The sequence below is a fragment of the Drosophila arizonae genome, chromosome 4 (assembly GCF_054131065.1).
Source record: "Drosophila arizonae isolate 15081-1271.41 chromosome 4, UAZ_ARI_1.0, whole genome shotgun sequence".
Classification (NCBI taxonomy): domain Eukaryota; kingdom Metazoa; phylum Arthropoda; class Insecta; order Diptera; family Drosophilidae; genus Drosophila; species Drosophila arizonae.
In genome coordinates, this window is record NC_142924.1 from 20,321,316 (window position 1) to 20,340,798 (window position 19,483).

At 44.4% G+C, this 19,483-nt stretch overlaps 4 protein-coding genes across 5 annotated transcripts; 1 reads left to right on the top strand and 3 right to left on the bottom strand.

The window, feature by feature from the left end:
* Window positions 1–86: 86 nt before the first annotated feature.
* kto (mediator complex subunit kohtalo) lies at window positions 87–8,488 on the bottom strand. Its single transcript, XM_018008531.2, has 8 exons — window positions 7,734–8,488; window positions 4,907–7,682; window positions 3,105–4,845; window positions 2,656–3,045; window positions 2,285–2,599; window positions 1,931–2,227; window positions 1,557–1,863; window positions 87–1,497 (listed from the first exon to the last, which is right to left on the bottom strand). Exons 1-8 carry the CDS (start codon window positions 8,344–8,346, stop codon window positions 173–175), a joined length of 7,764 nt encoding a protein of 2,587 aa, XP_017864020.1. The 5' UTR covers window positions 8,347–8,488; the 3' UTR covers window positions 87–172.
* Window positions 8,489–8,744: 256 nt separating this feature from the next.
* On the bottom strand, window positions 8,745–10,510 carry LOC108614513 (uncharacterized). The gene is made up of 3 exons (XM_018008671.2): window positions 9,876–10,510; window positions 9,128–9,813; window positions 8,745–9,061 (listed from the first exon to the last, which is right to left on the bottom strand). The coding sequence occupies exons 1-3, from the start codon at window positions 10,366–10,368 to the stop codon at window positions 8,954–8,956; spliced, it is 1,287 nt and encodes a 428-aa protein (XP_017864160.1). The 5' UTR covers window positions 10,369–10,510; the 3' UTR covers window positions 8,745–8,953.
* Window positions 10,511–10,591: 81 nt separating this feature from the next.
* On the top strand, window positions 10,592–14,027 carry trc (Serine/threonine-protein kinase tricornered). Its single transcript, XM_018008670.2, has 5 exons — window positions 10,592–11,279; window positions 11,812–12,021; window positions 12,080–12,186; window positions 12,244–12,728; window positions 12,800–14,027. The coding sequence occupies exons 1-5, from the start codon at window positions 10,800–10,802 to the stop codon at window positions 12,892–12,894; spliced, it is 1,377 nt and encodes a 458-aa protein (XP_017864159.1). The 5' UTR covers window positions 10,592–10,799; the 3' UTR covers window positions 12,895–14,027.
* Deaf1 (deformed epidermal autoregulatory factor 1) lies at window positions 13,000–19,351 on the bottom strand. Of its 2 annotated transcripts, none has more exons than XM_018008691.2 (4): window positions 18,874–19,351; window positions 17,323–18,076; window positions 16,185–16,822; window positions 13,000–16,117 (listed from the first exon to the last, which is right to left on the bottom strand). In XM_018008691.2, the coding sequence occupies exons 1-4, from the start codon at window positions 19,003–19,005 to the stop codon at window positions 15,947–15,949; spliced, it is 1,695 nt and encodes a 564-aa protein (XP_017864180.1). In that variant the 5' UTR covers window positions 19,006–19,351; the 3' UTR covers window positions 13,000–15,946. The 2 variants fall into 2 exon arrangements, with proteins under 2 accessions (XP_017864180.1, XP_017864179.1); XM_018008690.2 differs by having other exon boundaries at window positions 17,314–18,076.
* Between the last annotated feature and the right edge of the window lie 132 nt (window positions 19,352–19,483).

Genomic DNA, 19,483 nt, shown 5'->3' on the forward strand with positions numbered 1-19,483 from the left:
GCTGTTCGCAGTTACCTTGTTATCGATAGTCGCGCTTATCGTTGGCCGCAGTAAGTGGACAGCGCTGCGCGCGAAAAATCGAAATATTTAAAAATAAAATAATTATTTATTGCATTTCGCATGGATAAATATTCATACAAGAGAATGCCTTACAAAACTAGAGTTATCTATTCTAATAGGGTGGCGGCTGATGGGGGTACTGCTGCTGTCCCATCATATTCGGTTGATTGGTCATCTGTCGCTGCAGCTGGGCAACTAAATTGGGAGTTTGCTGTTGATTCATGCTCTGCTGTTGTTGGACCATTCCACCACCACCGCCAGCACCCGCACCGCCAGCTCCTTGTGGTCCGCCACCCATGCCGCCGCCGGCCATGCCTTGCATTTGCATCATTTGTTGGTGACGAAGTTGCTGCTGCTGGAATTGTTGCTGTGCCGGCAATACGCCCGGCTTGCCACCACCGGTTGGCTGCTGGCGTCCATAGGGAGGCACCTGTCCAACCCCGACACCCACACCACCTGGTCCAGGTCCCATCATGTTGGTCATAGTCACATTGGGTGCTTGGTTCATATATTGGCCACGATTGCCGGCCATCATACCACCAGGTACTCCGCGTTGTTGCTGCTGTTGTTGTTGCTGCTGCTGTGCAACTACCGCCGCTGCCATAAAATCTGGATTGTTACGTTGTGCTTGCTGCATTTGAGGATTGAAATTGTTCATAAGGCCAGCTTGCTGTTGCTGTTGATTCGGCGTCATGCCCACGCCAACACCGCCTCCTCCGCCGCTTTGCTGCTGCATGCCTTGCTGCTGTTGCTGCTGCTGATACTGATTTTGGAAATTTTGGAACTGTACCTGCTGCTGCTGCTGCTGGATCATGCCTTGCTGTGGCATACCACCCATGCCCATATTGGGATTGTTGCCTCCAGCACCAACACCGACGCCCACACCAACACCAACACCTCCATTGCCACCTGTTCCGCCGCCTTGCATCATCGGATTGGCATTTGGATTGACCATGCCCACCATGCCTTGGGCCATTTGCTGCTGCTGCATCATCGGGTTCTGCGGCATGCCTTGACCAACCATATTCATGCCACCCATTTGATTTGGAGCCATGGCACGCATATTCCCACGCATGAATTGCTGTTGCTGCTGTTGTTGTTGTTGCTGCTGCAGCTGCTGTTGATTGGGATTCATTTGTTGCTGTTGCTGTACATTCGGCTGCTGTTGTTGCATGGCATTAAACGCGGCCGCTGCCTGCGGATTCTGTTGTGCATTCATTTGCTGCTGCTGCTGCTGTTGCCGCAGCTGTTGTGCATTCATTTGCTGCTGCTGCGGTCCTTGCTGCTGCTGCTGTTGTGCCTGCTGCTGCATGGGATTAAATCCACCTGGTGGCTGTTGTTGTTGCTGCTGGAACGAGCTCGGCTGCCGCTGTCGCAGCATCTGCGACAATGCTTGCTTCGAGTTGGTATTCAACGGCGGTCGCTCAATACGATTCACTACAAGTACAACAAATTGTTGACTACATACATCTGAATGGAATTCCAGAGCAACTTACTTTGCATGTTCTGCTGATGTTGATACTGATTGTGATACTGTTGCGGTTGCTGCTGCGGCTGCTGGGGCGCATTGTGCCATTGCTGTTGTTGTTGCTGCTGGTTGGACATGCCCTGTGGTCCACCGGGCCCTGGTCCCTGCATAAAGTTCATCTGTGTATTCGGCTGCCCATTGGCGCCCACGTTCAGCTGCTGCTGCATTTGATTTGGACCCATTTGTTGCATCTGCTGTTGTTGCTGCTGCTGTTGCTGCATCAGTGCATTCTGTTGCTGCATCATGGCGTTGGGTCCAAATTGTTGCATGTTCATCTAGTTGGGAAAATCGAATCAATTTGTATCCAAGTTTTAGTTTTCAGTCACATGTAATGAGACGAACCTGCATATTCATGGGCATCTGTCCCATCTGGTTGGGCTGCATCTGCTGTTGCATGTGCTGCTGTTGTTGCATTTGTTGTTGTTGCTGCTGTTGCTGCACATTGGGCGGCTGTTGCGGTTGTGGGGCCAGCTGTGGCTGCTGCTGTTGCGTATTCACCACTGGCGGTGTCTTTGAAACCTTTGGCTTGCGTTTGCGCGTCGTGGTGCCTTTGCCACGACCACGTCCAGTTCCACCAACTACAGCGCTAGGTGACTGATCCACCGACGAGGGCGTATCGGCCTTCATCATTTCATCCTTCTGCAAAAGTATGTTCAGTTAATTACTTGCAAGAGTCCAAAGTACTGTGCAACTTACGATGCATATCTTCTCTGGAACTGGCTCAATGTCCTCCGGCGGCAGCGGCAAGGGCTCATAATAATAACTACTGGGCTTGACCAGACTGTGTGTGTGGTATTTGAGATTGCGATGCGCCTCCTCGTACGTAAGCGGCTTACGCTCCAGCTTGACGGCACCGAACCATACCCATGAGAGCGGTGCTGGATTCTTGTGACCCTCCAGAATGTCCCAGACGCTGATGCGCTGCTTATCCGAGATGCGCAGCTGCTTTTTGTCCATGTCGCAAATCTTGTTGCCCTTGGTATCCATGCCCGCATGCTCGCAGGCTATTACCTGAAAGAAGACAGCTTTTAAATATATCTTGAGGTTAATGTTGATTGATAACAAACCTCTGTGGGCTGCTTATAGAGTGGTAGAAGTTGCCGTATGACGCGTATCGAAGCGTTATTCTTCTCGCCAATTTCCTTCTTGAGTTTCTTCATCAAATTTAGATACAACTTCTTATTCTCATCACGTTCCGATTGGCTATCGGAGACAAGCGTCGAGTGCACTAAAGTGGCCAGCATGTCCACCACAGTGGTAAAAAGCTCTCGATTGCAGCTTAGATCTACGACACCCTGACAAACCAGTTGGGCGAGCAGTATGGCCCAGTCCATGGTGGGAGTGCTGTTCTTTTGTATGGCATCGAACATGCCGCCCACCAACGAAAAGCGCAGCTGTAGTGCATCAAGAATCTCCTCACGTGCTTGCGGCTCATCGATACCGCCAATGGTGTCCAGCTATGAGATGGAATCAAATATTAGCAATCAAAATCTATAGGTTGATGAGACTCACATACCTCAGAAAAGGATTGCAGGCACTGGGAGAGCTGCGAGTAGAGTGATACAAGTAGATTCTCTTTGTATTCATCCTGGCCCTTGAGACAAGTGAGTATAAGGCCCAGGAAAGGCTGATAGTTGAGCGGCATCTTCTTGTTGCGTGCCGCCATACTCCCGCCAGCGCCGTAGCTATTGCTACTATGACAGCTGTTGCTCTTCTCGCGCTCGTCGCCGCTGCCAGAGCTGTTGCAATCGGATTTGGACACTTTCGAAAAATAGTTCATGCTTTCGAGTACTTGACCAGCTACGCGCAAGATGCGCCCCTGCACAGCTGGCGTTAACTTGGCAATGAGCGGTGCTACCAACCAAGTGGACGGCTTGGGCTTATGTATGGGCTTCTGGGCGCCTGGAAGCGTCACCTCTTCCATGTGGAACACATCAATTGCTGCTCGTGCCACCGTGTCCAGCCAAACGTTGAGCTCGGTATTGTTGCTGACCGATGTGTTGTTGCTCATCGATTGCCGATACATTAGCTGCAAGTCCAGCCAGGATATGCGCAGAGTCCATTGATCTAAATTCTCCAATATGCGCACTATCATCAAGCGCTGATCCAGCTCTGATATAATATTGAATTCCGCCTCCGGATAGCAGATCATGTGCAGCACCCGCTGCGCCTGCTTGGCGGTCAGCATCTCATCGATAATCATGTCGCATAGCTGCTCAGCATTCTTCAAGCAGCGCTCGAGCACATGCTCCTGCGCACAGATCTGCTTGAGTACCGCCTGCGCAAACTCCAGCAGTGAGATTTGCTCGTTGCCCGCCAGGCTGCTGCCAGTTGGCTGCTGTAGGGACTCCTGTTCACTTCCCAGGCTGCCTAGCTGCAGATCGCTAGTTCCCAGTATCTGGCTGAGATCTGCCGGTCGTTGCTCGTTACTCTTGGGCGTGCTCCCAGGATGCACAGGCGTATTGAAACCGCTGCGTTTACCGCTGCCAAAGGCGCTGCCGCTCCCAGAGGAGCCCAAGCCGCTGGCACCGAGCGGCGTCTTCAGCGCCGCATTATCCACCACAATGAGAATGGCCTTAAGCACAGCTAAAACTGCCGCAATCGGTATGGTTTTGTGTGCGCCCACAAGCAGATGACGATCACAGCTTAGACGTATGCTAAAATCATTTCCAACTGCATGCAGCGGATTGGGGGATGTGCTGACCGAGTACATGCCCGGCTGTGGGATTTCCAGGGTCTTGAACAGTTTCAGTACTAGATGACAGGTGAGCCGTGCGCCTGCTTCTGCATCCACGCTTAGTTCTCCGCCACTAGCGCCGCTAACCGAACGCGCCAGAGTGGGCAGCGCAAATTTACTAACGAAGTCCGCAAGGGAAAAGCAATGTCGCGCCACCAGAATGCATACGAAGACGGCGAGCGCATTGTGCGTTTTGCTTTGGCCAATGTCCACTTGAGCCCCAAGATGAGGATATCTTGGACTCTTGCTGCCGCTGCACAAGCTCTGCAAGGCCGCGATCCACTCCTCGGAAAGAACATTGCAGCTGGCGGTTAGCTCGGCGCAGGCGAGCGCTACGTCGTTTAAACGTTCGTTGTCCGTTTCTCGGCAGACGGCGATGACGGCATTGGACACAAAGCTGTAAACGTTGGCAGGGGATTCATGCAGCTGACGCAGCCAGTGGGACTCCAATTTGCCACCACGTCGCGGCGCCACAAACAGCTCCTGCAGCAGTTGCGGATTGTATCCTTGCGGGGCCATGCTGTTAAATATCAGGGAATGATTAAACTTCTTGGATGAGCAATTATCATAAAGTAACTTACCTCAGCTGTTCGGGTGTATTGAAGATATCCTTGAATCGCTTGATACAGTTCAACTGTTGATAATATTCGGCTGCCTGTTCCTTGCCCTGCAGCAGTATGCAGGACTCGTGCAGATCGCTTAGATAGGCAAGTATACAGCGTTCCGCGGAGCTGCATTCGCTGGGATTGCTCACATGACGTATGGTGCGACAAAGTCCCTCAAAGACGGATACCGTCTGCTCGGGCGAGAGCAACAGGCAGCTGTGATAGCGTCGCAGTATGCTGACAATGTAGAGGGCCAGCGAGGTAGTATAGCTACGCACCATATTTGACTTCTTCTGCTGCAACTGATGCTCCACCTCGGGTAATTCTTTAAGCAAATTATCGCACAGCTCGAGCAGACTGTAAATGTTAAGCGCAAGCTCCATTAGATCGAATAGAAATGCAACGTGCTCCTGCACAGGCAAATAATTATTGTTGCCCAGGGCAAAGCCATTCAGTTGCTCCAGAACATTGGCCGCACACTGAGCGGTCACCACATGCTGATCGAAGTAGGCCATTTGCTGGCACTTGGCTGTAGTGGCCTCAAAGTTGAACTCATTGCGTGAGTGCTTCTTTACCTTGCCGCCTTCGGCCACATCGATGCTGAACTTCTTTGTGAAGAGTTTGCCAATCTCTTTGGACATTTTCTTAACAGCGTGCTTCTTTTCGTCGCGCTCCTTGCCTACGCCATATAGCAATATATAGCGCTGATTGCTTTCGCTGCTGTAACTGGACATGCTGGGATCGTCCTGCGGTATGGGAAAGTGCTTGGTGTACACGTAGTGTCTGGATATGCTGACGCCAGTGGCGGGTGTGTCAACGCCACCCTCTCCGTCGCCAGGTGGTCCAATTTTTGGACTATCGGGAGCCTCGTGCTGTTGTCCTTTTTCCTTAATATTTTGCACCAACTTATCCAGATCATCATCCACATTGGAGTCATCGAACTCATTGTGCTTAAAGTCAATGCCGATGCTTGACCCGAAACCATCGTCATCGAATCCGTGAGTAGTTGCACTACTATTAGGAGGCGGCGGCGCTGGCGGCGGGGGTGAGCTTTTCGCTGTTGTCTTGTGCACGAGCATCGATTCCAAGAGAAGATCGCCACGCGAGATTAGCGTGTGCATGTACGCATTATGCGAGAAGACATCGTGACGTATAAGAGCACTGAACAGCTGTACTAAATTAGTGAACTCGGTGCGCTGCTGTGGAGTGCTATTATGTTCATCCAAAACGGGCGCATCGTGATCCAGAAAGTGCATTAGAACGTGCTGAAAGACGGGCAGACCGTCAATAATGCCCGCACCAGAGGCCAGTGAGTCCTTATCCTCTTTATCGCCACATTGATCAGCCGGCGTACTAGTTACATCGATCTGACGCTTGTCCAGTAGAATTGCCACTACAATGGCTCGATGCTCTCCCCAACGCTGGCTGGATACTGCCCACTCGCAAAGGATACGCACCGTATCCGCATCCTGCTTTGGCTCGTATGGCGGACGCGGCTGCTGTTGCTGCTGTGGATCCTCCTCGGGACGGCGTAGCTGTGTGCTTTGTGGTGGAAATATATGTGCATAGAGCGTGTCAATTGAATTGCACTGATCCATGCGCTCAAAGCAGTGCGTGTCCAGGTGATCCAACGTTGCAAGCACAGTGGTATAATGATTCTTTCCAGCGCTCAGCCACTTGGAAGCGAACCAGCGTTGTTCTGCGTGCTGCGTGCGCAATACTATCTCCGCCTCAGCAGCACGTAGCTGTCGGCGGAGCTCGTGGTTGGTACGTGGACAACGAGAAGGCATTGGCAAAACCGAGGGAGCCAGTGGCAAATGATCAAGGGGACTGCCTACTAGGGATGAGGGCGCACGGTGTGCTGCTATGCCGCTCCACACCAACGCCGTGGGACACTCGATGGTAATCACCTGCAGTATGGTGCTCAAATACAGAATAATGTCACGATGATGCGGGCAGTTCATATAGTCATGAAGTGCCTGTTCATATGGATCAATATTTGGCTGTTGTTGCTGTAGCTGTTCGTCGGCCCCATCTATCTCCATGGCCTGCGACTTGATTACCGCCTGTTGTTGTTGCTGCTGTTCAACAGCCGCGTTGAGTAGCTGAGCCAGCTTTTTGGCCACTAGATTTGCCATCTTACGGCACAGCCGCTCGGACTGGACAAAATCGTGCATATACTGCAATGCAAAGCTCAGCACTAGTTTCTTTAGGTGCTCATCGAAACTGGCCTGTGTGCGCATCTTGTCCAGCAGATCCAATATCCAATTGAGAAACTCTTGGCGATCAAGCAACGACTCCTCGTACATATACTTGCTTAACTGGTGGCAATACTTCCAGTATTTTAGCGCATTGCGACTATCCTCGAACTGACTGCCAATACCCGAGATACTCGAGCCGGGCGGCACAGCACCTGCATTTGCTCCAGCTGCGCCACCAGTAGCAGAGCTACCTAAAGTAGCCAGCGCTGTACCTGGTGGCGCAGATGCTCCGGTCACAGCGCCGCCAGCTGCAGCATTGCCGGCGGCACTGGTCTGGCCATTAGCTGGACTGTGTATGGGAGGCAGTGGACTGGACATGCTAGGCACCGGTATTACGTTGGATGTGGCACTACTCACACTGCTGCTATTGCTGCTGCTGTTATTGTTGCTGCTGCTGCTGCTGTTCGCAGTGCCATTGCTGTTACTGCTTACACTGCTAGTGGTAGGTGAGTTGCTGCTTCCATTCGCTTGTATTCCATTCTTATCGTGCGCTAAAACGAAAACGGTTATGATACAGTCCATAATGATTAATTCTTTCTTACGTTGTTGATAATATTCCTGCAACTTGGGCAAGAGCTCCTTCATGAACTTGATCATATTGCTTGTCCATTCCGCTGCTGGATCATATATGCTGCGCTTTTTGTTCTTCGACTCAGTAAAACTTAGAGTGTACGCGGCGCTGAGTTTGATAAACCAGGTGGCTCGTTGCATATTGACTTGGTTCTCGCATAGCGTTATAAAGATTTCCTCCTTTTTGTTAAAAGAGGGCGCACGTTTAGCCAAACTAAGCAGCGGCTTATTGCCAGCCAAATCCTTAAACCACGCATCCACTGTACACTTGCGACGCGGCGACACCGGCCAAAAGTTGTCCTTGCAATTAATTTGCTGTTTCTTTCGTACCGTGTCTTGTAGCGTCATCAACTCCTCTTTTTTGGCTAGCACTCCGCTAAAAAACGCGCTCACCTTGCTAGCATTCACATTCGAGGTGTGCGCTGTGCCGAATTCGTCAGTAAGCTGTGGCGCCGTTGTAAAGCCATGTTTCACATGAGTGGGCGTCAATTCGTCCTCGCGCTGCTTGGCGTCTTGCGGATAGATATCCGGTGGCCCCAGACGTGTGCGCTTTAGTGGCCGCTTCTCCTGCAACAACGAAAGCATCGTTGCGGCTTTTAAAATGTGTTTTTACGCAATTATTTTGCAATTTTCTTCGTAATTTTCACTTTGCTCAGACACAACAAATAACACGAAAACAAATGTATGTATATCGTTATCGGACAGTCGATTTTCATTGCAATGTAGGATTTTACAACACTTAATAATTAGGGATGAGCATATTACCGTCTTATCGATAGCCAAGATTATGATTGTTACAAACTTTAAATTAATTTCTTGTTTATAAAAAATTAATTTAAAGTTTGTAACAATCATAATCTGGGCTACCGATAAGACGGCAATATATATATAGACGGTAATATATATATATATATATATATATATATATATATATATCAATCCATGTATTTTTGTGTTTTCCACTACAAATGTAAATAATACAGTTTGGGATGATTAAAAAGATGCTTAATTTATTTTAGAAATATGCGTTGTTATCGAGTAAAGCACTTAAAGTGTAATATAACAGAAATGAATAGATATATTAAATACTTTTATAAAAATCTAAATATATCATTTGGTATTCGAACAGCTTATTGGTTTTCTCTTATGCGAATGCATAATGATGTGTATAAGCTTAGCGGACTACTCGAAATTACGCGGCGTATTCCGGTTCGTCGCTGTAAAAATGTTCATTGGAATGCATCCCTTGACTACACTCAAAGTATAAGATAAGCAATTTAGAGGCAAACTCCGTTGGTAGCTAAAATATAAACAAATCAAAATTAGTCGAATTTCAGGAATGACGCCGCTTAAGTCAGGTACTCACTCTCTCAATGATATCGTGCCTAATATCTGTTGCTGCTGCATAAAGAACCAATGGCTGTTGCGTTCGTCGCTTAGCCAAGATGCTCAGCAAGTCCACAATGAAGGCATCTGTTATGCCCAGACAAAAGCAGATGTTCAGGTACCGCAACTGTTCGTTATTGCGGATTAGATTCAAAAGTTCCGATTCGCCAATGTCTCGGGCCAATTGCAATGAAAGGCACTCTAATTGCGTAAGATTCGCTAGATGGACCACGCAACGATCATTACGAGGCTTGCACACAAGCCATTTGAGTGTTTTTATTGAGCCAATGCGTTGCGCCTGCTCCTCGTCGATCCATTGTTTACGTTGCAAAATCAGAAATTCCAAATTCGTTGCGCACTTGCACAACGTTTTCAACAAACGCGTTTTCTGATTATCTGGACAATAAAGTTGAAGGTATTGCAAATTGGGAAACATTGACAAGACTGTCAGATCTGCATCGCTGTCCTGAAAGCTGAACTTAACTAGCTGTCGACAATTGATGGCCAGTTGCTTAAGCGCACTTGTAGTCAAAAATTTCTTGGCATTTCGCAGTTGGAGTGTGCGCAAATTTCTCATTGATTTGGTGATGGCAATGAAGTCGGACGCGGTTACCTCGTCGTACATTTGAAGCTCCTTCAAATTGATGAAGTGACGCAATTCTTGCACTGTAATTTATTGAATTAAACAATTAGAAGTATTAAAGAATCTAATTTTAGTCAACGCTTACATTCCCGGCGTTCAAAGCATTCCAAGCCAAGATATTGTATGTGGGGCAGTTTTAGCTTCATACATTTAATTAGATCTATGCTGGTGCTTTTGTAGTTACGTACGTAAACCTTCTCCAATGTTGTTAATTTCAGCAAATACGGCTGTGCTCTGACCACCGTAACATTACGCAGCGTAATGCTCTCTAAGCGGACGCAGAATTTTGACACCAACGATAATATTTGCAGCGGATGATCGTCGTCACGATAGCAAGTTAACCTTTTGACATTGGCACCGCACATCCATAAAAAGGCACGCCAACTGTCTAAATTACGAAGCTTTATGTCGCTATCCACTATTTCTTCGAATCGTTGGCGGTGCAGGTAGGCGAATGCATCGCGAAATCTGCGACAGCAAAGTGCTAAACTGACTTGATCCTCTAAGTTATGCAGAAACTTGAATATCAACAGTAGGCATTGGAAATTGAGATCCGTAAAGTCGGTTGTGCGCGCCATTTTATTATTTTATGCGCGTTAATTAAAGGAAATAAAAACATAGTTTGCAACAAAAGGTAATTGACACTCAGCTGATATCCAATTCTATCGACATATCTATCGCTATCGATTTTATAAAAAGAGTGACTGCATTTAATTTATTTACAAAATACTGAACTTCTTATCAAAAATGAGCTCATGCCATTCGATTGAAAAACATTCGATTAACAGCATAGATATCAACCCTAAGCACAATAAGAAAGAACGACGATAACGAAACACGAAAGAGAGGCAGCAATTTAATAAATTACAAAGGAAAAAAGGCAATACAACACTACAAGCTGTGTGTCTGCTTTAAGCAAGTGCTTAATTCGTGCAAGGACACCAAACTCCACGACACGCGTACAGAGACAAACAGACGCCAGCAACATCAGCACACACACACAGTTTAGATGATGAGCAGCAGAACGGACACGGATGGCTCCTCCATACGTTTCAGCGATCACACACTGGACAAAGCCACCAAGGCCAAGGTGACGCTGGAAAATTATTATAGCAATTTGGTGACACAATACGGCGAGCGAAAACAGCGCCTGGCCAAACTAGAGGCGCAGCTGAAGGACGAAAGTCTAACAGAGTCACAGCGTCAGGAGAAACGCTTACAACATGCGCAAAAAGAGACAGAATATTTGCGTCTTAAGCGATTGCGTCTGGGCGTCGAAGACTTCGAAGCATTGAAAGTCATCGGACGCGGTGCCTTCGGCGAGGTGCGTTTAGTGCAAAAAAAGGATACGGGACATGTGTACGCGATGAAGGTGTTGCGCAAAGCGGACATGCTCGAAAAGGAGCAGGTGGCACACGTACGCGCTGAGCGCGATGTTCTCGTCGAAGCGGATCACCAATGGGTGGTCAAGATGTACTACAGTTTTCAGGTAAGAGTGCAATCAGAACCAAATATCGCAAACGACGCACACGATTCGCAACATGCAGTTGAAAATCAATAAACCAATACAAGCGCAAAAGTGCTTGCCAAATCATATGGTCTGCGCTTTGTTGTTGTTTGCTATTGCTGTTACTGTTGTTGCTGTTGTTGTTTGATTTGTTCTTGGTGAAAGTTTTCACGCAAATACAGACACATGCATATGTAAGTGTGTGTGTGCTCGCGTGTGTATGTGCATTTGTGTGTAAATAATCCATAATAAAGAAATCAACATTTTTTGTACGCAGCTTCGTAACCATTTAGCATTCTTGATATACATTTATATACAAACCGGTTACATTATGACATTTTCAAGTATGACATATGTAAATGGAGGGAAAAGAAACGAAAATTCTTTATTCATATTTTGATTAAGAATTCATTATTCACATATACTTTATATATATCAATAATATAATATGTCTTTTAATATTAATATTGCAGTTCAATTTCAATTAACCTATTCTCTTCCAAATGTTTCACAGGACCAGGTCAATTTATATTTGATAATGGAATTCTTGCCTGGGGGTGATATGATGACGCTCCTAATGAAGAAGGACACACTATCGGAGGAGTGCACACAATTCTATATAAGTGAAACGGCGTTAGCGATCGATTCGATTCATAAGCTAGGTTTCATACACAGGGACATTAAGCCAGATAACTTGCTGCTGGATGCGCGAGGGCATCTAAAGGTAATCCAGTGTCAATGTCAATATTAATACATATTAACTATAACATTTATTTGAATAGCTCTCAGATTTTGGATTGTGCACGGGATTGAAGAAGTCACATCGCACGGATTTTTATCGTGATTTATCGCAGGCGAAACCATCCGATTTTATTGGCACCTGTGCCAGGTAAGTGAAATAAAGGAGTCAAATTAGTACATGGAATTATGTATTGTACTTGTGCAGTCCTATGGATTCTAAGCGGCGCGCAGAGTCCTGGAAACGAAATCGTCGCGCTCTAGCCTATAGCACAGTGGGAACGCCCGATTATATAGCACCCGAAGTATTCCTGCAAACCGGTTATGGCCCTGCGTGCGATTGGTGGTCCCTGGGCGTTATTATGTACGAAATGCTAATGGGATATCCGCCATTCTGTTCGGACAACCCACAGGACACGTATCGCAAGGTGATGAATTGGCGTGAAACGTTAATATTTCCGCCCGAAATACCCATATCGGAGGAGGCCAAAGAGACGATCATCAATTTCTGTTGCGAGGCCGATCGACGCTTGGGCTCGCAGCGAGGATTGGAGGATCTAAAGTCGGTGCCGTTCTTTCGCGGCGTCGACTGGGAACATATTCGCGAGAGGCCAGCTGCAATACCCGTTGAAGTGCGCTCCATTGACGATACGTCCAATTTTGATGAATTTCCTGATGTCTCGCTGGAGATACGTAAGTGCAATCTATTTACGTGTAGGTTCTAAATTATTAAACTGTTCCATATTCTTTTTTCCGTTGTTTAGCTTCGGCACCTGTACCGCAGGGCGGTGAAATTGCCAAGGATTGGGTCTTCATTAATTACACGTACAAGCGCTTTGAGGTGCGAAATTTGGAATGAAGCTGCGCAGCTTGCCGGTAGCCACACTTTGCCACCATCATTACCACCACCACCACCACTCACAACACCACCACCAGCAACAGCTGCATCTGCAGGAGTAGCAGAAACCATAATTGCAACCGTAGTCTCTCTAACACCATCATCAAGAGCATTCTCAATCGCTATAAAACTTAATTTTCATTTTGAATGTCTTACCTACATGTGTATTTAAATACTATAGCTAACATTTGTGATTAAAACAAAAAAAAAAAAGCAAACAAAAAAGAAACGAAAAAGAACAACAAAACAAAACACAGCAAACGCAAGAAAAGTGAAAAATATGTATGTATTGTATTTGTAAATGTTTTGCGCCTAAACTTAAGTTAAAATGCTTAAATTAACTAATTCACCACAGTTTTTGGCTTCGTTCAATCCTCCCCCAAAAGTCCCATTGAAAATCGTTGTGTTTTGAAATATGGCACTTGAATAACCAATTTGGCAATTGTTTATAAATTATATATTTGTTTTCCTTCATTGGGCAGCAGCGAAATTTGTTAATCAATTTCATATATTTATTTGTATGTACGTATATCCAAAATATTATTATTTAGACAATTGTGAAATGTTTTATATTTAGGCACGTTATTTAATATACCTACATATGTATGTTTTGTATTTATTAATTATGAAACACACCCACATTTATTCTATGTACCAATCACACAAATTAGTTTCTAAACTAACCACGAAAAGAAAACAACAGTAATTTAAATGTCGGTTTCGTTCAGTGTATACACCCCCTACACACACACCCAAAGTTCCCTTATCTCCTACAATCCTGAATGTAGTTATTCTTACAGTTTCTTGGAGTTTCGTGTGTTTTCGAACAAAATTTATCGCTGGTACGCAAGCAAATTAAATCGAATTATATACTACAGCTAAAACAAAACGAAAAACAAAATATAAATAAAAGAAAGGATCTACCCGAGCAAAACTTAAAGTAATTAAAGCATACCTATAAATAAATAAAGCGAGTAAACAAGTTTTAAGAAATTATTTTTGGTAATAGACTATAATAATAAGCATATTAATAATATGTAATGCAAAATGCAATAATAAATGAAACATGTGCATAATATTGACTAACAACTAAATTATATGAATGTGTTTTTAATTATAAATAAATGGGGAAATTTCCGAACGATAAGCGGGGGGAGCTGTCTAAATTGTCATACAAGTATTTAATTAATTATGCAATTAATTATTTGGCAGATAATTGCCAATTGCTGAGTGGGGAGCTACAGAAACCCAGAATTCCGAATAACGTAGCTAGAGAACGCTGTCCTAAGCATGGTGAAATGAAATTTCACCACGGGACTGCACTGTGAAGGGAGACGGGTGAGTTGAGCTGTCAGATTGTATTGCCAGAAAATTCAAAAAAAAAATCGTAGTGAAATCAATTTATCAAAGCCAAACAATTTTACTGGCGTTCTACAAGTACGATCCAAAAAGTATGCTATGTTACAAGAATGGCTGGGCATTTGCGTACATGCACGGTCCTGAAATAAGACTAATAATGATTTACTTACCTGTCAATACAGTAAAAGCACAAAAATGAAAAGAACAAAAATAATTTCGACAAAAAGTAAGGATTGTACATTTAAATGTAAGTATATATATATTTTTTTCTTTTCTTATCGTTCATCTCTTTTGATATTTCGCACTCTCTAACTGCTGGTTCTGTTGTATTGGTGTTGAGTGTTCGCGTGTTTTTATTGTTGTAATTTGGAAAGAATAAACCGTTACAGACATCTGAAAAGATTTCAAAAAAGCCACGAATCGGCGTAGAATCAACGCACTGTAACTGATATCTGCTAAATAGCCATAGAAGTTCTTGTTCGTGGGTGTACTCGTTGTATGTGTGTGCGTGGGTGAACCGGAATATATAGCTAGTTGTTTAAAGATATATATATATATATAATATATATACTACATACATAAGTATATATATGAATGTGTTTGCATATGAACTACAGACTACTAGAAATTGTTACAGCTTCTTAAAGAGGGGGGACTCAATTAACTTTACAAAGGAGTTCGGGACAAAGTACTGCAACGACACTGAAATTTTTACACGTAACTATGTAATTAGTTAATAATTAAATGTTCATCTCGATTAAATGTAAATGTTTGTAGGTTTTGTTTGGTTTTTCTTCACATCGTTTCGTTTTTATTTTTATTTTATTTTTGTTTTGTTTTGAAATCTTTATTGGATGCTTGTAACGACGGGCAGTAGATCCATAAAATTATAATCGTAAAATGTTAAAAGTTTAACTATGTGCTTAGTGTCTAATGAAAAATGTATACATAGACGAATATGTATTGTATTTCCGCTTATTCTCTCGATTTTGGTTGATTCTTATTATTTGTTTTATTTCTTCTTAATTTTTTTCTTACTTTTATACTTTCGTTTTATGCAAAAAGTTGTCAAGCAGAGAAGGGAATGAGGGGATTTCTTTCGAGGGATTTTGTTTTTTGATTTTAATTAATTAATTTATTTTTATTTTTTTGTGGGACCTTTGTTAGTTATGCTATGCGCTTTGCAACTATTTATTAATTTAATTTAAATTGAATTACATGGTAAAGTTTTTTTCGGATTTTGCTGCGTTATCTCAAATTGTAGCTAAACTTTCCCATTTATGCTATGCTAAGTTGTCCATTATGGACGCTTGCTTTGATTTACGCTTGCTACAAATTTTCGGATTACTTTTTCTTTTCTTCTTGTTTGGATTTTTTTTTTGTTTTCGTTTTTTTTTTCTTTTTTTCTTTTCTACGGTCGATAGTAAAATGTATATATAAATATATATACATATATATTTATATAGTTATATATACTTTAAGAATTACATTATAATAGGACATAAGTCTAATGGGAGGGCTTGCTAAGGATATTGGGAGAGGGGTCTCGTCTACTGGTTGGACAAGGAATTTGTTTTATCTGATTGGGATAGGAGCCTTGCATAATCATATATTAATTAGTAGTAAAATTTGTATTTACAATTCGTTACGTTGCTTAGGACTGATCATCGATCAATAACATGACCTGTTGCGTTGTCGTTTGTGGATTCCTTGCGCATTCCACCTGATGAGCATTCCAATCTTTACGCTGGCAAAATTCCGAGCAATACGGCGTCTTTCGACACAGCGAGCACTCGGCTAGCGCTTCCCGGTTGCAGTTGGCGCACTATAAAAAGTACAAATATTAAATTGTAAATAGGGCTTTATATAAGCTGGGATTTATTTGAGTCTACCTTCTTTGCCGATATGATCTCGTTGCCATGCAATGAGCCCGATATGTTGGGATCATCGATGTCTGTGTGGACCTGGACGCGCATCGCAGAGACCGCTGCATCGCGCTCCTTTTGCAGAACCTCGATCCGTCGCTCGTAGTTCTGCTTAATGTCGTTGAGCAGGCGTTTGAAATCGTTAGTTGCCTTGACCATGGTGCAGTAGACGTGCTCGATGTTCTTCATCGATTGACTACCATCCAGTACGGCAATTGAGCCCGTATCGTTGATGTTTACCACAAACGTTTCGCGCTCATACGGATTGCCCATTTGCGTTTGGTCAACCAGCTCGGTGGAGGTGTCTAAACTGTCATTGAGCGCCGCCCATGGTTCATCCTTGGACGTTATGTTGTCTTCCGCTAAGAACATGTTGTTATCATCCACAACACTGGTGGCGGTTGCTTGCGTTGGGTCCATATTGTTGCTGATGTTGTTGTTGATGCTGCTGCCACTTGTATTGTTGTTGTTAGTGTTGCTAGTGTTGTTATTATTATTGTTGCTATGTGTATTGCGTTTGCGTTTGGGCCCAGGCTCCACATCCAATTCGGTTTGATTCCGCTTTCGTCGCTTATACGGTGTGAATAGACGTACAGGACCAGAAGCTACAAAGATCAGAGGAACATATCATTAAATCGAGTACATGCGACAGGATTGCCTGGGTGAAATGATATGACTACATATCAGACTCAATGAGGTTTACTATTTTCAACTACTACATTTTCGGGCTGAGTTGATAGAAGTTTAAATTGATTTTACTCTGCAATTTGTAGAGGAGTGTTTTAGCTTTTAACTAAATTCATGTAGGAGAGTTTTAAATAGAGAACCCACATTGTATAGCTTTAAAATGTATAGCCTTCAACTTGTGATTTGAATTCCTGCTAAACAGATATGTCAATTCCTAATTCGATCCCCATTTGCAATATAGCAAAACTTGTTTTGATGGACTTGTCGAAGCCCATACATATAAACTGATAAGAATCTCGTGCCTCGAGCAGATGGCATTTCGAGTGAAATGTTTTTAAAGTTTATTTTGGAAAACTTAAATGGGGCTTGCGGTTATTTATATATGTTGTTTTGAAGTAGCTTCTCTCACCTGACTCACCTGCTTCGTCGTCACAGCAGACTGTGCAACTGCAGTTGGTTGCATGTGGCGTTAGAGTGCCCTCATCAATGAGGGACTGCAACGATTTACCACAGTATTTGATGGACCGTTTCCAATCCTTGCTCGAGCCACGACCGCAGACGTGTTCGAATTCACTGGGCGTATGCCATTTGTCTTTATATTTGACACAGCGTCCTCGTCCTCCAGAGCCCAGTTTGCTGCGATATAGTTCGGCGGAAGTCGTTTTACAGCGTATCGGAAAGACCTCCATGTGCTGTGTACTGGATGTTGTTTCCGCCCAGCCGGTGGAGCCAGTTGTGTTCCCAGCACCACCGCCAGCAGCATGCTCCAGTGTGTTCATGCTGTCATGGCTATTATTGCTACCAGAGCCATCGTGATTCAGTCCAATGGTATTTGTGGCGGTGGTGTTTGTGTTGCCGGCGTTACTATTAACGCTCGTCTGTGTTTGCTGCTGCTGCTGCTGCTGTATGACAATCGTTTTTAGGTCAGCGCCCATGCTGACCGTGCTGCTGGACAGGTAACCATTGTTGTCGACGCACAGCACCGGTTTAAAGTGCGGCAGCTGATCGGGCGTAATCACATTATAGGCTGTCCCAGTTATCATCGAACCGATTGGCAATGATACGGGCACTGATACAACACCGCCACCGCCACTCGCACCGCCGTTGTTGCCGCCGCCGCTGCCGCTGTTGTCGTTTGAGGAGGATGTGACCATGCGAACTTTCGTATCCAACTGCATTACCATAGCGCACATTACAGAGTCACAAAGAGTTGCAACGATTATACGTTGTTTTTGTTGTTGTTATTGTTGTTGGCGTCACATTAACACATTAGCAACAATTTGAGCGTTAATTGAATTTTATTTATGTTTCAGTTATAATTTATTTGGAATTTAACATGGAAGAAATCAAAGAAAATTACGTTTGTGTAAGTAAACAACACAGCATGGAAAAATGAAAATCGGTATACACAACAATTTGCGCCACACACAAATTCTGACGTTGTTGGAGTTGGCTATGATGGTGGTGGTGGTAAAGGTGGTGGTGGTGGTGTTGGTGGCGGGCTCTTGCTCTAGCTTTGGCTCTGGCTCTGGCACTGGCTCTGAGACTCGAACTGTCACTGTGGGCCGTGTAGGGCGCAAGCCCCGCGCGCATTTTTGTTGCGCCGCCTCCGCCTGCCCTCTTTTGCAAACCTCCTCAACTGTACGCCGCACGCCCCCACCAAACCCCCTCTTGTCTAACACTCACACACACACACACACACACACACCACTTGTTTTATAGACACACATTCACATGTACTCACACAAGCACTTGCACATCCCCACACAAACACTCACAGACACACACACACACATACATGTGTATACATATTTAACAGTAGGCAGCGCGTTCTACAACTGCGCGTTGGCTGCGCGGGCATCCAACGAAACGAAGACACGAAGGAACCATTTAACGAGCAAACACACGAGCCAACGAACCACCCTTGCCGCCAACGCCACTCTGAGTCGGTTTTTGTGTGTTGATTTACCTGATGATGATGGTGATTCTCTAATGTGACCTCTTCTTTCACAACATCGCGCACGTCGTCGGTTAATGCGGCCAAATCTTTCACTTCACGTATTCTGCTCAGATGCAGCTCAGTTGAGGAATCCTGTTCCATTCTGCACCACAACAACACGATAAAACAAATGCACTCTTCTTCTGCTTCTGTTGGTTTCCGTTTTCTGTTTGTTGGATATGAATGTGAAGTTGTTCATCGAATTGTTGCAATTGCAATTGGGCTACGACAACTACGAAGTCTGTTGTCGTTGCTATTGTTTTTGTTGTTTTGATTATTGTTGCGTTTGCGGCTGCTTTGCGCGCACACCATTCACATTGACTGTGTATTGTGCACGTTGTTTTTGGTTATTTACAATAATTTTAATATGTTGCAATTTACATTTTTACATTTCTTAAAAGTTGATATCCGCAGCGATATAAGAAACATAACGATGTATCGATATAATCGATATTTTATTTTCTTCTCATTCGATAGCTATTCGATGGATCTATATTTATATCGAAAATGTTTATTTACAAAGTATATTTTTAATTAGTTAAATAACTTTCATTAGCAATTCTACTATCTAAGCCATTAA

Bases quoted from the DNA above. Each gene is read 5' to 3' on its own strand.
- kto (XM_018008531.2), bottom strand. From the start codon at position 8,346: ATGCTTTCGTTGTTGCAGGAGAAGCGGCCACTAAAGCGCACACGTCTG. The intron at 2,600-2,655 runs GTTTGTTATCAA...GTCTTCTTTCAG, and splicing joins TCTATAAGCAGCCCACAGAG to GTAATAGCCTGCGAGCATGC. The intron at 2,228-2,284 runs GTAAGTTGCACA...ATACTTTTGCAG, and splicing joins TTCCAGAGAAGATATGCATC to AAGGATGAAATGATGAAGGC.
- LOC108614513 (XM_018008671.2), bottom strand. From the start codon at position 10,368: ATGGCGCGCACAACCGACTTTACGGATCTCAATTTCCAATGCCTACTG. The intron at 9,814-9,875 runs GTAAGCGTTGAC...AATAAATTACAG, and splicing joins ATGCTTTGAACGCCGGGAAT to TGCAAGAATTGCGTCACTTC. The intron at 9,062-9,127 runs GTGAGTACCTGA...TTTATATTTTAG, and splicing joins GGCACGATATCATTGAGAGA to CTACCAACGGAGTTTGCCTC.
- trc (XM_018008670.2), top strand. From the start codon at position 10,800: ATGATGAGCAGCAGAACGGACACGGATGGCTCCTCCATACGTTTCAGC. The intron at 12,187-12,243 runs GTAAGTGAAATA...GTACTTGTGCAG, and splicing joins TTTATTGGCACCTGTGCCAG to TCCTATGGATTCTAAGCGGC. The intron at 12,729-12,799 runs GTAAGTGCAATC...TCCGTTGTTTAG, and splicing joins TGATGTCTCGCTGGAGATAC to CTTCGGCACCTGTACCGCAG.
- Deaf1 (XM_018008690.2), bottom strand. From the start codon at position 19,005: ATGGAACAGGATTCCTCAACTGAGCTGCATCTGAGCAGAATACGTGAA. The intron at 18,077-18,873 runs GTAAATCAACAC...ATGGTAATGCAG, and splicing joins AGAATCACCATCATCATCAG to TTGGATACGAAAGTTCGCAT. The intron at 16,823-17,313 runs GTGAGAGAAGCT...TGATCTTTGTAG, and splicing joins CGACGAAGCAGGTGAGTCAG to CTTCTGGTCCTGTACGTCTA.